General features: G+C 43.3%; 1 protein-coding gene across 7 annotated transcripts in view; it reads left to right on the top strand.

Moving 5' to 3' along the window:
* LOC139971257 (uncharacterized) overlaps nt 1-15,582 on the top strand; it is a 69,335-nt gene that overhangs the window by 51,787 nt on the left and 1,966 nt on the right. For all 7 annotated transcript variants that reach the window (XM_071977567.1, XM_071977566.1, XM_071977561.1 and 4 more), the window contains one exon: nt 1,046-14,737. In XM_071977567.1, the coding sequence (XP_071833668.1) occupies nt 1,046-14,737 (13,692 nt within the window). The remainder of the gene's footprint in view (nt 1-1,045; nt 14,738-15,582) is intronic.

The raw sequence follows: 15,582 nt of genomic DNA, 5'->3' as shown, positions 1-15,582 counted from the left end.
CGGGGTCATTCTTTGTAATATTTCAAATATCTCAATCTCCTCAAGATTTTGATGGATCATATTCAAAGTTGAACTGATGATTGTTGGATTGTGTATGAATAAGGTGATGCCTAAAAATTTTTGGTCAAAAGTTAATTAATTACAATTAATCCCCATTGTTCAAAAAAATCTGAGCCTTCACTTTTTGCCAAAGCTCCTTTAATTTGTCTCCCAGTTTCTGCAGTGTTTGTTTACATTTGTGGTTAAGCTCTGCAGAGGCTGTTAGTGGAATTAAAGCAGGACTGGGAGTTGTTATTAACTGTTGAACTGTAAGCATGAGAGCTCTATAGCCAATCAGCACTTGCCGATTCTTAGAAGTCTTTGAGCCTGAGGTATGTAGGCAGCTTGTGAAGTTATGTCTTGTAGGGAGTGCTTGTTATGTCTGCTAAGGTAGAGGGGAGAAAGTTTAATAGGGTAGGTCAGTGGTATTGTTTGAGAGAGTGGGTAAAATAGGATTTAAAGGGGAAAATAGGAATTATAGCCAGTGGTGTGGCCAGGATTCTGCTAACGGAGGGGGGGGGGGGGTATCCCTCACAGGCCCAAAATTGGTTTTGTGGGCCCTACATTTTTCAGCTCGAAAAGGTATGAGCTTCTGCACCATTGGTGCTCTAGTTATATGTGGTGGTCAAGATCGGTTGGTGTTAACAAGTCTGAAAATCTTGTCTTGGTAATTCCAAATGGAAGTCTTGGTTATTGGTTATGCAGACTGATCATAGTAAGTGCAAGAACCATGTACCTTCCAATTCATGTGAAAGGTCATTACAGGGCAACAGAAGTCAAACAAATTTATCCAAGTTGAAGCAAAACTAATCAAGACGAAGCAGTAGCACTGCTCTAAAGTACTGCAAGAACCTTGCCGATAACTTGATATCAGCAATGGTCCAAAACTTGTGTATCCCAGGTCACTTTTGAATGTTCTGAAATGAAATGTGGCAACAAATCACTGAGCCCATTAGTTTTCCAGTTATAACTTACTTTTATGTTCATGTGTTTCATTTTTCGGCAGTTTGCAAAGCCACCCTCAGTACCGGATGTTTCTGCTTCTGCAGAGATTGATGTGAAGGGCCCCTCTCTCTCAGTGGATACACCAGAAGGTGGTACTGGTGCAGACGCATCTATTGAACTGCCAAGTGTAGATGTAGATTTGAACATTGGAGCAAAAGACAAGAAAAAATCAAATACACTCACAAGACTTTTCAGACCTCGAAAGAGAACGTCAGATGAGGCTAACTTGGGTGGTGATGCAGAAGCAAAAGGTAGTGTTAACGTTGCCATTCCAGACGTTGATGCTAGTGCTAAAGTGGATGTTCCAAAAAACAAGAACCTGAAAAGAAAACGAGATAAAAGCTCTGGAGGTTTCAAGCTATTTGGTAACTTCAGTTTTCCTTCAAGAAAGTCAGATGACAATAAGAAAAGTCCAAATTTAGAGCTAAGTGGTGATGTTAAGGCACCAACATTAGAAGGAGATATTGAAACTCCATCAGTTGACATTGATGTACATGCACCAAAGGTGGAAGGAGATGCAGATATTTCGGCTGATATTCCCCAATTGCCAAGTGGCAAAGCAGAAGCACCAGATCTTTCAGGAGGTATTGCAGGAGGAGTTGATGCAGAGGTGAAGGGACCGAAAGTAAATGCTTCAGGGGGTGCAGATGTTGATCTTGATGTCGGATTGCCAGCTATCAAAGTGAAAGGAAAGAAAAGAAAAGGCCCAAAGAAGAAGAAAGGTAAATTGGGAGGAAAAATTGGTTTAAAGAGAGAAGGTTCCTCTTCTTCATCATCATCATCATCATCATCATCATCATCTTCGAGTTCAGATTCTGATGATGAAACCAAAATAAAACTAAGAGGAGGACTCAAAGGACCTTCTCTCAAGGGTGGTGCAGATGTAGAAATTCCTAGTGGCAAGGCTGATGTGAAGATACCAGGTGCAGCTGTTGGTGGTAATGTGGATGTCAAGTCTCCCACAGTTGACATTGATTCTCCAAAAGTATCTGGTGATGCAAATGTGGATATTGACTTGAAAGGGAAAGAAAAGAAAAGTGCGAAAGGAGGTTTTGGTGGTTTCAAACTGCCACAATTTGGTGGGGTTGATGTTGATGGTCCTGATGCTGACCTAAAGGGTGACTTGGATGTATCAGGGGGTGTTGGTGGTGATGTAAATGTGGTACTTCCAGAAGCAGATATCGATGTGAAAGTGGACAAACCAGATGCAGATATAGGTATAAAAGGCCCGGATATCTCTGTAGATGGACCAAATGGAGATCTTGACGTAGATGTTGGTGGAGGTGCAAAGATCGATGGCCCTGACATGGATCTTGGTGGTGCAGATGTATCAATTGATGCAGGTGCTGACATTAAAACCCCAGATGTTGATATTGATACACCTAAAGCATCTGGTAATGTTGATTTGGATATTGACTCTCCCGAAATAAATGCTGGTCTTGGTGGAAAAGGTAAGGGAAAGAAAGGCAAATTTGGTTTCAAAATGCCCAAATTTGGCAGCAGAGGTAAAGGAGATGCCAAAAAACCAGATATCAAGATCAAAGGTAAAGGAGGAGTAGATGTTGACTTTGATGGAGATGTGGACTTGCCAAAAGCTGATATCTCTGGCGATGCAGATATTGTAGTACCTAAAGGTGACATTGATGTCAAAATTCCAAAGCCGAAAGGAGAAATAGATGTATCTGGGCCGGATGTATCTGGTGATATTGGTGTGGATGTCGATGCTGATGTTGATTTGCCAAAAGTGTCAGGTGATATTGATGGACCGGATGTTGACATTGATGTGGATGGCAATGGAAAAAGTAAAAAGGGATTTGGGTTTGGTTTTGGTTTTGGAAGTTTCCATTTTCCCCATTTTGGAGGAAAAGGCAAAGGGGATGCTGATATCGATGTTGATGTGAAAGGTCCACATGGAAAGATTGATGGAGATTTGGATGTGAATTTGCCAGATGCAGATGTCAAAGTGAGAGGACCAGATGTTGATCGCCCAGATGTATCTGGTAGCTTGGATGTAGATGGTCCAGATGTCAAGGTTGATGTCAGTGGCCCAGATGTCTCTGGTGGAATTGGTGGGGATGTACAAGGTGATATTGACTTGGACAAACCAGAAGCAGATTTGAAATTGAAAGGACCAGACGTGGATGTAGATGGTCCAGATCTGGATCTTGATGTCAAAGGAAAAGGCAAGAAAGGTGGGTTTGGATTTGGGTTTGGAGGCATACATTTACCAAAGTTCAAAGGCAAAGGAAAAGGTGGGATTGATGTTGACGGTCCTGATGCTGACCTAAAGGGTGACTTAGACCTGTCTGGGGATGTTGGTGGTGATGTGAATGTGGTACTTCCAGAAACTGATGTCAACGTTAAAGTAGACAAGCCAGATGCAGATATAGATTTTAAAGGTCCATCTCTGTCAGGAGGTATTGGTGGAGACTTGTCAGGAGGGGCAGATGTGGAATTGCCCGATGCAGAAATCAAGTTAAAAGGACCAGATATCGAGGGTGACGTCGATTTGAATAGACCAGATGTGGATGGTCCAGAGCTGGATCTTGATGGCAAAGGAAAAGGCAAGAAAGGCGGGTTTGGATTTGGGCTTGGCGGCGGCATACACTTACCAAAGTTTAAGGGCAAGGGAAAAGGTGGTATTGATGTTGACGGTCCTGATGCTGACCTAAAGGGTGATTTAGACCTCTCTGGGGATGTAGGTGGTGATGTGAATGTGGAACTTCCAGAAACTGACGTCAATGTGAAAGTGGACAAACCAGATGCAGATGTAGATTTTAAAGGTCCATCTCTGTCAGGAGGTATTGGTGGAGACTTGTCAGGAGGGGCAGATGTGGAATTGCCCGATGCAGAAATCAAGTTAAAAGGACCAGATATCGAGGGGGATGTCGATTTCAAGGGACCAGATGTGGATGGTCCGGAGCTTGATCTTGATGGCAAAGGGAAAGGCGGGTTTGGATTTGGATTTGGTGGCATACACTTACCAAAGTTCAAAGGCAAAGGAAAAGGTGGGATTGATGTTGATGGTCCTGATGCTGACCTGAAGGGCGACTTGGACCTGTCTGGGGATGTTGGTGGTGATGTGAATGTGGTACTTCCAGAGACTGATGTCAATGTTAAAGTAGACAAGCCAGATGCAGATATAGATTTTAAAGGCCCGGATCTTTCAGGAGGAATTGGTGGCGATCTTTCAGGTGGAGTGGATTTCAAGGGTCCTGATGCTGACATCAAGTTGAAAGGTCCTAATGTTGATGGTGATATTGATGCTGATGCCAAGTTGAAGGGTGACATTGATATTGATGCACCAGATATTAATATCGGAGGAAAAGGAGATATCAAGGGCCCTGATGTAGGCATAGGCTTATCAGGGGGTCTAAAAGGGAAGAAGAAAAAGGGCAAAAAGAAGAAAGGAAAATTTGGATTTGGTTTTGGCATTGGAGGGAAAAAGAGTGGTACATCTTCATCGTCTTCCTCTTCTTCATCTTCTGACTCTGAAGATGAAGGCAAACTAAAACTGAAAGGTGGCTTCAAGGGTCCTTCACTGGGAGGGGGTATCTCTGTAGATGGACCAAAAGGAGATCTTGACATAGATGTTGGTGGAGGTGCAAAGATTGATGGCCCTGACATGGATCTTGGTGGTGCAGATGTATCAATTGATGCAGGTGCTGACATTAAAACCCCAGATGTTGATATTGATACACCTAAAGCATCTGGTAATGTTGATTTGGATATTGACTCTCCCGAAATAAATGCTGATCTTGGTGGAAAAGGTAAGGGAAAGAAAGGCAAATTTGGTTTCAAAATGCCCAAATTTGGCAGCAGAGGTAAAGGAGATGCCAAAAAACCAGATATCAAGATCAAAGGTAAAGGAGGAGCAGATGTTGACTTTGATGGAGATGTGGACTTGCCAAAAGCTGATATCTCTGGCGATGCAGACATTGTAGTACCTGAAGGTGACATTGATGTCAAAATTCCAAAGCCGAAAGGAGAAATAGATGTATCTGGCCCGGATGTATCTGGTGATATTAGTGGAAAAGTGGACATCGATGCTGATGTTGATTTGCCAAAAGTGTCAGGTGATATTGATGGACCCGACATTGACATAGATGTGGATGGCAAAGGAAAAGGTAAAAAGGGATTTGGGTTTGGGTTTGGTTTTGGAGGTTTCCATCTTCCCCATTTTGGAGGAAAAGGCAAAGGGGATGCTGATATCGATGTTGATGTGAAAGGTCCACATGGAAAGATTGATGGAGATTTGGATGTGAATTTGCCAGATGCAGATGTCAAAGTGAGAGGACCAGATGTTGATCGCCCAGATGTATCTGGTAGCTTGGATGTAGATGGTCCAGATGTCAAGGTTGATGTCAGTGGCCCAGATGTCTCTGGTGGAATTGGTGGGGATGTACAAGGTGATATTGACTTGGACAAACCAGAAGCAGATTTGAAATTGAAAGGACCAGACGTGGATGTAGATGGTCCAGATCTGGATCTTGATGTCAAAGGAAAAGGCAAGAAAGGTGGGTTTGGATTTGGGTTTGGAGGCATACATTTACCAAAGTTCAAAGGCAAAGGAAAAGGTGGGATTGATGTTGACGGTCCTGATGCTGACCTAAAGGGTGACTTAGACCTGTCTGGGGATGTTGGTGGTGATGTGAATGTGGTACTTCCAGAAACTGATGTCAACGTTAAAGTAGACAAGCCAGATGCAGATATAGATTTTAAAGGTCCATCTCTGTCAGGAGGTATTGGTGGAGACTTGTCAGGAGGGGCAGATGTGGAATTGCCCGATGCAGAAATCAAGTTAAAAGGACCAGATATCGAGGGTGACGTCGATTTGAATAGACCAGATGTGGATGGTCCAGAGCTGGATCTTGATGGCAAAGGAAAAGGCAAGAAAGGCGGGTTTGGATTTGGGCTTGGCGGCGGCATACACTTACCAAAGTTTAAGGGCAAGGGAAAAGGTGGTATTGATGTTGACGGTCCTGATGCTGACCTAAAGGGTGATTTAGACCTCTCTGGGGATGTAGGTGGTGATGTGAATGTGGAACTTCCAGAAACTGACGTCAATGTGAAAGTGGACAAACCAGATGCAGATGTAGATTTTAAAGGTCCATCTCTGTCAGGAGGTATTGGTGGAGACTTGTCAGGAGGGGCAGATGTGGAATTGCCCGATGCAGAAATCAAGTTAAAAGGACCAGATATCGAGGGGGATGTCGATTTCAAGGGACCAGATGTGGATGGTCCGGAGCTTGATCTTGATGGCAAAGGGAAAGGCGGGTTTGGATTTGGATTTGGTGGCATACACTTACCAAAGTTCAAAGGCAAAGGAAAAGGTGGGATTGATGTTGATGGTCCTGATGCTGACCTGAAGGGCGACTTGGACCTGTCTGGGGATGTTGGTGGTGATGTGAATGTGGAACTTCCAGAGACTGATGTCAATGTTAAAGTAGACAAGCCAGATGCAGATATAGATTTTAAAGGCCCGGATCTTTCAGGAGGAATTGGTGGCGATCTTTCAGGTGGAGTGGATTTCAAGGGTCCAGATGCCGACATCAAGTTGAAAGGTCCTAATGTTGATGGTGATATTGATGCTGATGCCAAGTTGAAGGGTGACATTGATATTGATGCACCAGATATTAATATCGGAGGAAAAGGAGATATCAAGGGCCCTGATGTAGGCATAGGCTTATCAGGGGGTCTAAAAGGGAAGAAGAAAAAGAGCAAAAAGAAGAAAGGAAAATTTGGATTTGGTTTTGGCATTGGAGGGAAAAAGAGTGGTACATCTTCATCATCTTCCTCTTCTTCATCTTCTGACTCTGAAGATGAAGGTAAACTGAAACTGAAAGGTGGCTTCAGGGGTCCTTCACTGGGAGGGGGTATCTCTGTAGATGGACCAAAAGGAGATCTTGACATAGATGTTGGCGGAGGTGCCAAAATTGATGGCCCTGACATGGATCTTGGAGGTGCAGATGTATCAATTGATGCAGGTGCTGACATTAAAACCCCAGATGTTGATATTGATACACCTAAAGCATCTGGTAATGTTGATTTGGATATTGACTCTCCCGAAATAAATGCTGATCTTGGTGGAAAAGGTAAGGGAAAGAAAGGCAAATTTGGTTTCAAAATGCCCAAATTTGGCAGCAGAGGTAAAGGAGATGCCAAAAAACCAGATATCAAGATCAAAGGTAAGGGAGGAGTAGATGTTGACTTTGATGGAGATGTGGACTTGCCAAAAGCTGATATCTCTGGCGATGCAGACATTGTAGTACCTGAAGGTGACATTGATGTCAAAATTCCAAAGCCGAAAGGAGAAGTAGATGTATCTAGGCCGGATGTATCTGGTGATATTGGTGTGGATGTCAATGCTGATGTTGATATCCCAAAAGTGTCAGGTGATATTGATGGACCGGATGTTGACATTGATGTGGATGGCAAGGGAAAAGGTAAAAAGGGATTTGGTTTTGGTTTTGGAGGTTTCCATCTTCCCCATTTTGGAGGAAAAGGCAAAGGGAATGCTGATATCGATGTTGATTTGAAAGGTCCACATGGAAAGATTGATGGAGATTTGGATGTGAATTTGCCAGATGCAGATGTCAAAGTGAGAGGACCAGATGTTGATCTCCCAGATGTATCTGGTAGCTTGGATGTAGATGGTCCAGATGTTAAGGTGGATGGCAGTGGCCCAGATTTCTCTGGTGGAATTGGTGGGAAAGTTTCAGGTGATATTGACTTGGACACACCAGAAGCAGATTTGAAATTGAAAGGACCAGACGTGGATGTAGATGGTCCAGATCTGGATCTTGATGTCAAAGGAAAAGGCAAGAAAGGTGGGTTTGGATTTGGGCTTGGAGGCATACATTTACCAAAATTCAAGGGCACAGGAAAAGGTGGGATTGATGTTGATGGTCCAGATGCTGACCTGAAAGGTGACTTAGACCTGTCTGGGGATGTTGGTGGTGATGTGAATGTGGTACTTCCAGAGACTGATGTCAATGTTAAAGTAGACAAGCCAGATGCAGATATAGATCTTAAAGGCCCGGGAGGAATTGGTGGAGATCTGTCAGGTGGAGTGGATTTCAAGGGTCCTGATGCAGACATCAAGTTGAAAGGTCCTAATGTTGATGGTGATATTGATGCTGATGCCAAGTTGAAGGGTGATGTTGATATTGATGCACCAGATATTAATATCGGAGGAAAAGGAGATATCAAGGGGCCTGATGTAGGTATAGGCTTATCAGGGGGTCTAAAAGGGAAGAAGAAAAAGAACAAAAAGAAGAAAGGAAAATTTGGATTTGGTTTTGGCATTGGAGGAAAAAAGAGTGGTACATCTTCATCGTCTTCCTCTTCTTCATCTTCTGACTCTGAAGATGAAGGTAAAGGATTTCACTTGAAGGGAGGACTGAAGGGGCCATCAATTGGTGGTAATGCTGATTTAAACATAGATGGAAAGGGTAATCTTGATGCACCAGACGTTGACGTTGATACCCCTGACATTTCTGGTGAATTAGATGGAAAGGGTAAAACCAAGAAAGGCAAGTTTGGATTTGGTGGTGGATTAAAGATGCCTAAGATTGGTGGCAAGGGAAAGACTGGGGCTTCCATAGATGGACCTGATATTGATGGTAAAGTTGATCTTGGCAAACCAGAGGCTCCTGATATGGGTACCAAGGGAAGTATTGGTGTGTCAGGTGATGTAGGTGGAGCTGATGTTGTCCTCCCTGATGTTGACATTGATGTAAAAGTTGAGAAGCCTGGTTTGGACATCAAAGGAGATGGTGACTTAGATGCTACTATTGAAACACCAGATGTTAATGTCAAAGCCGGAACTCCAGATGTCAAGCTACCAAAAGGGGATTTAGACCTTTCTGGAAAAAAGAAAAAGAGCTCTGGAAAGAAAGGGAAATTTGGATTTGGAGGGAAAATGAAATTTGGTGGAAAGAAAGATGATCCTGAAGTTGATCTTGGAGCTGACATTGATTCCCCAGATATAGATGGTGGTGCATCAGGTAAAGCTGATTTGCCTGATGTTGACGTGGACGTTGGTTTGGATGTAGATGGAAAAGGAAAGAAGAAAGGTGGCAAATTTGGATTTGGAGGTGGTATTAAAATGCCTAATTTTGGAGGCAAAGGAGAGATATCTGTTGACACACCTGATGTTGACCTTGATGTTGATAAACCTGGTGTTAATGTTAAGAAACCAGATATGGATGTTTCTGTTGAAGCTCCAGATGTTGACATCACAGTGAAAGCTGACACTCCAGATATGGATGTTGATCTAAGAAAGCCAAAGATTGACTTGAAAGGTGATGGAGATTTGTCAGGTGGCATAGGTGGAGGGTTGGATATCTCCCCAAATGCAGATGTGGATGTTAAACTGTCTAAACCTGATGTAGATGTTGACATAAAAGGACCTGAGATATCTGGTGACGTAGATGGACCTGATGCTAGCCTTAACATTTCAGGAGGCCTTAAAGGGAAGAAAAAGAAGAAATCTGGTAAAAAGAAAGGAATGTTTGGCCTAGGGTTTGGATTTGGAGGGAAAAAGGATGGCACATCATCATCATCATCATCATCTAGTTCAGATTCTGATGATGAGAAAGGAGGTATGAAACTTGGACTTGGCTTAGGTGGTGCAGCTAAATTGGACACTCCCGATTTGGATGTCTCTGGGGCAAGTGATGGAAAAATGAAGATAGATGGTGAGGGTGACTTTGGCACACCAAAAATTGATGTTGGTGGCAACTTGGGAGGAGAAGTAGATATTGAAGGTCCTGAAGTTAACTTAAAGTCTCCAAAGGCTGATGCAGATATTGACATTGAAGGTCATGGTAAAGGAAAGAAAGGTGGCTTTGGATTTGGTGGCGGCTTTAAAATGCCAAAGTTTGGAGGAAAAGCCAAGATGGATGTTCCTGATGCTGACATGGATAAACCAGACACCAGTGTATCAATTGATGTCTCCAAGCCAAAGATTGAAGGTGGTTTGGATCTCTCAGGGGATTTAAACATTGGTGGTGTTGTACCTGATGTCGAGACTGATGTTAAAGCTTCAAAACCTGATGCTGACGTAAAGGTATCTGGTGATGTCGGACTCCCGGATGTAGGAGTAAATGTAAAGACACCGGATGTTGAAGAACCAAAATTGGATATAGCTGGTTCCATTGATGCAGATACACCTGACGTTAAAATTGGAAAGAAAAAAGGCTCTGGGAAGAAAGGCAAGTTTGGACTAGGGGGCAAGCTGAAATTTGGTCTTGGTGGAAAAAAAGATGGATCAGATTCTGATTCAGGTGATGAGAAGAAACAGATAAAATTAGGAGGCGGTCTATCTGGTCCATCTTTAGGAGGAGGTGCAGATGTATCTCTTGATACAAGTGGAAATGTCAAGAGTCCAGATGTTGATATTAGTTTACCAGATGTAGATGCAGATGCTGCTGCAAAGGGGCCTGAAGTTGATGTAAATGCACCAGAAGGAGACCTTGGTATCAACCTAGGCAAAGAGAAAAGAGGATCAGGTGGCAAAGGCAAGGGCAAATTTGGCTTTGGTGGGAAATTAAAGTTTGGAAGTCTAGGGCGTAGCAAAGGCAAAGTGAGCGCAGATTTGCCTGGACTTGACATTTCAGGTGATGGTCCTGAAATACCAGATGCAGATATTAAAGTGAAAGCTCCTGATGTTAGTGTGAATGTTGATGCTCCTGATATGAAAGTTGATGCCCCTGATGTAGATGTCAATCTAAAAGCACCAGATGGTGATGGGAAAGGATCTGCTGGCATTGGGGCTGGATTTGGAGTTGGTGGAGGAATGTCTGGAGACATTAATGCACCTAAACTTGATGCTTCTGCTGAAGGACCTAAAGCTGGTGTTGATGTAAATTTAGAAAAACCTGATATTGGTATCAAAGTGGGTGGAGGTAAAAAGAAAGGAAAGAAAGGAAAAAAGAAGGGGAAATTTGGTTTTGGTGGAAAGCTAAACCTAGGAGGCAAGAAAGGTGGCACATCCAGTTCTAGTTCAGACTCAGATTCAAATGATGATTCCAAAGGTTTTGGACTGAAAGGTGGAATTAATGTTCCTTCAACTGGAGGAGAAATCAAGGTTGGTTCTCCCAATGTAGATTTGAGTGGAGAAAATATTGACTTGAAGACTGGAGGAACTGTAGACATCAAATCACCAGAAGCTGGAGTCAATATTGGTGCTTCATCAGACATAGTTGCACCTGAAATTGATGCAGATGTTAAAATGCCCAAACTTTCTACTGACTTGGATGGTGATGCTGGCAAACCTAATATTGATGTTGGCATCTCTGCAGATGCTGATATAGTGATACCTGACGTTAATGCATCTGTTAAAGCACCCAAATTGCCATCAGGTGGGGTTGAGATTGAGAAGCCTAAAATTGAAACAGATATATCTGGAAGTGCAAATGTTGACCCAGCTGATGTCGATCTGAATTTGGATATTGGTGGCAAAAAGGACAAATCTAGAGGCTCAGCTGGCAAAGGAAAAGGCAAGTTTGGCTTTGGTGGAAAACTGAAATTTGGTGGTATTGGGAAAAGCAAAGGAAAGAAAGCAGAATTGCCTGATGCAAATATGTCGTTAGATGGATCAGACATTAAACAACCAGATGTCAAAGTTGATGCAGATGCTAAGGTAACAGCTCCAGATGCAGACGTAAAGGTAGATTTGCCTGGCTTTGCTGTTGGAGGCGATGGTCATTTAGATGGAAAGACAGCTATAGATGTTAAAGGTTCTGCTGACCTGAAGGGACCAGAGGCTGGATTAGATATTGGATTAAAGAAGAAAGACAAAAAGAAAAAGAAGAAAGGTAAAGGTGGCAAGTTTGGCTTTGGCTTGGGAATTGGAGGTGGTAATGGAAAGTCCTCAAGCTCATCTGACTCTTCTTCTGATGACGACGATGGTAAAAAAGGTTTCGGTTTTGGGATCGGAGGAGGAGTAGCAGCTCCTGAAGCAGACATTAAAATTGGTGGTGATTCAGGTATTGATATTAAGACACCAGATGCTCCAGACTTTAACTTTGGGGCTAAAGCTGATTCTGACATGAAAGTTGACACACCAGATGTAGATGTCTCTGTCAAAGGGCCTGATATGGAAGGGCCATCATTTGGTGGCTCCATAGGTGGTGGTGCTGATGCTGGCATTTCTGTAGCAACACCAGATGTTGAGAAACCTAAGTTAGGTTTTGGAGGTGGAATAGTTGGAAATGTTAACGTTGATGCTGATACTAATGTTCCCTCTGCTAACATAGAAGGCCCTGAAGGTGACATTACTCTGGACAGTGGTGCAGGCAAAGCAGATATGACTGTAGGTGGGGGATTTGGATTGTCAGCTGGGGGTGATGTTGTACCAGTAGTTGACACTGATGTTAAGACTCCATCCTTTGGAGGAGGGTTTGGTTTGTCTGCTGGTGGTGACATTAAAGGTCCAGAACTAGATGTTAAACCAGATTTTGAGGCAGAAGTTAAGGCACCTTCATTTGGCGCCTCAACTGATCTGCCAAGTCTAAGTGCAGGAACAGATGTAGATTTAGCAGGGAAGACTGATGTCAAGGTCGATGCCCCAGAATTACCTGAGGCAGACTTGTCTCTGGAAGGTCCAGGTTTGTCTGGTGGCATGAAAGGATCTCTGGATACTGATGTCCCAGAGGCTGGAGTCAAGACTGAAATCGACATTCCTTCTGCTGATGGATCTGCGGGAATTGGTGCTTTAATAGGAAGTGCTCCACTGGATGTTGAAGAACCTAGTTTCGGAGGTGGGCTTTCATTTGGTATGTCAGGATCTGGTGATGGAGAGGTAACAGCTGATGTCCCTGATGCAAGTTTAGACATTGGCGGTGATGCACCTGATTTGTCTGGTGGTATTGGAGGTGGATTGTCATTTGGTTTGGCTGGATCTAGTGATGTTGACGTTAAAGCTGAGACTGATGTTCCAGATGCAAGTTTTGGTGTTAGTGGTGATGCACCAGATTTATCTGGTGGCATTGGAAGTGGACTATCTTTTGGTTTGTCAGGTGATGGAGATGTTAAAGGTGATGCCGATATCCCAGATGCAAATTTAGGTGTTGGCGGTGATGCACCTGATTTGTCTGGTGGCTTTGGAGGTGGACTGTCATTTGGTTTGTCAGGCTCAGGTGATGCTGATGTTAAATCTGATGCTGATATTCCTGATGCCAGTTTAGGTGTTAGCGGTGATGCACCAGATTTATCCGGTGGTATTGGAAGTGGACTATCTTTTGGTTTTTCAGGTGATGGAGATGTTAAAACAGATGCTGATATTCCAGATGCAAGCTTAAATGTTGGTGGTGATGCACCAGACTTATCTGGTGGTATTGGAGGTGGGTTGTCATTTGGTTTGTCTGGTGATGGAGATGTTAAAACAGATGCTGATATTCCAGATGCCGATTTAGGCGTGAGCGGTGATGCACCAGACTTATCTGGTGGTATTGGAGGTGGGTTGTCATTTGGTTTGTCTGGTGATGGAGATGTTAAAACAGATGCTGATATTCCAGATGCCGATTTAGGCGTGAGCGGTGATGCACCAGACTTATCTGGTGGCATTGGAGGTGGGTTGTCATTTGGTTTGTCTGGTGATGCAGGTGTTAAAACAGATGCTGATATTCCAGATGCCGATTTAGGTGTGAGCGGTGATGCACCAGACTTATCTGGTGTTGGAGGTGGGTTGTCATTTGGTTTGTCTGGGTCTGGTGATGGCGACGTTAAAACTGATGCTGATCTCCCTGATACAAATGTAGATATCGATGGGGGTAAAGCAAGTGGCTTTGGAGGCGGACTGTCTTTTGGTTTGTCAGGGTCTGATGATAAAGGGGAATCTGTTGGTAAGGTTGGTGAAGACTTGTCTTTTTCATTACCAAAAGTGGAAGGTGATTCATCTGCGGGAGGTGGAGTTGGACTGTCTCTCAGTGGAGATGTAGATGGATCAAAAGAGGCTGAAGCTGCTGCTGGAGGTGAAGTTGGTGGTGGCATTGAGATTGGAGGCTCGCTCTCAGGTGGACTTGGTGGACTAGGATTTGGAGGGAAAAAGGAGAAGAAGAAGAAGAAGAAAGTCAAAAAGGATAAGAAGGATAAAGAGAAGAAGGGAACGAAGAAGGAAAAGAAGGAAAAGAAAGCCAAAGCAGGATTTGGAATCTCAGCATCTGTCGGTGTCTCAAAGAATAAGTCTGGTTCAAGTAGTAGTAGTAGTAGCAGTAGTTCAAGTAGTAGTTCGAGTAGCTCCAGTTCGGATTCGGATGATGATGACAAGAAGGGTGGATTCTTTAGTTGGGGAAGGAAGTCGGATTCTGATAGCAACTCAAACAATAACAATAGTAATGTACATTCTGAAAGGAATTGCAACAACAATGCAGACCAGGAGTTTTCTAATGAGGAAGGACAATTACAACAAAAGTCCAAATCTAAGAATCGTGTTCAAAAGTTATTTGGAAAGAGGAAAGCAAAGGAAGTAATGTTAGAAATTCCGGAGGATAACGATTGTTCTCCACAAAGGATAACAGAGGCAAGTAGAACTCAAAGTGATACAAAATATTTAGTGTCCTCTTCTCAGTACCACACAGGGGATTCTCATCTTGATGGAACAATGTTAGCAAACAGAAGCACAAAGAAAAGGAGAGCGCCTCTGCCCCCAATCCAGAAAGAGGAAGCAAGACAGAAGACTGATAGGGTAAGTGATTTAAGTGATTGCACAAAGTTTGATGTGAATGTTGATGTGAACACTGTTCCGAACCTTGATATGACATTTGATGTGAATGCAATAATGGCTGCTGCACTAGGGAAGGAGACAATGCATAAAGAGGAGAAAGGCATGCAAAACCTAATCAGGTCTTTACCCCTGCCAGATGGTTCACCACCCCCTAAACCGAAGCGAACCAACAGCATGGAGAATTTATTGGAGGCAGAGAGCCGCCCCGTAAGGCCTCGTTCTAGAGCTAAGTCAGTCTATGATCAACCACTAGATTCCATTGTGCTAAAGGATCCTCTTGAATTGAGAGGGTCGGGGGTAAAAGGTCGGGTCAGAAACAGAACAATGTCAGTAGTTCTGCCAGGAGAAATAAGCCAAGAGTCGCTACTTACCTTTATGGCTAAACATGCTGCCGTTGTGTGTAAAGATCACACTGCTGAAGTAAAACATATCGTAAGAGGAGGGTTATCTAGATTGATGGGTGTTGAAACTGACATTCCATCGACAAAACCAAAAAGAGAAATAGATGAGCTTTCAAAATCTTTGGATGAGGGAGATGGCCCTCTGACTAATCTCACTACACATGTGTTTCAAGAATCTGCAAATCTTGTTGTTGGCAGCAAAATGTCGGATGGGGTAGAGACTATAAGGCAGGGTCTTTCAAAACTTATGGATGATGACAAACTGGCATTTGAAAGTAAAGGGCAGCTTGAAGTAATGAAAGTTGAAAGGGAGGATCTTGAAAAATTAAGTTGTGGAAATAATAATAATACCATATCTTCCATGGAAAGTACAAAGATGGTAACAGGAAGTGTAAATGAAAATAC

The sequence above is a fragment of the Apostichopus japonicus genome, chromosome 8, assembly GCF_037975245.1.
Source record: "Apostichopus japonicus isolate 1M-3 chromosome 8, ASM3797524v1, whole genome shotgun sequence".
In the NCBI taxonomy this organism is placed as follows: domain Eukaryota; kingdom Metazoa; phylum Echinodermata; class Holothuroidea; order Aspidochirotida; family Stichopodidae; genus Apostichopus; species Apostichopus japonicus.
The sequence above is the reverse complement of the archived record's forward strand: the minus strand, read 5'-3'. Positions and strand labels throughout refer to the sequence as shown.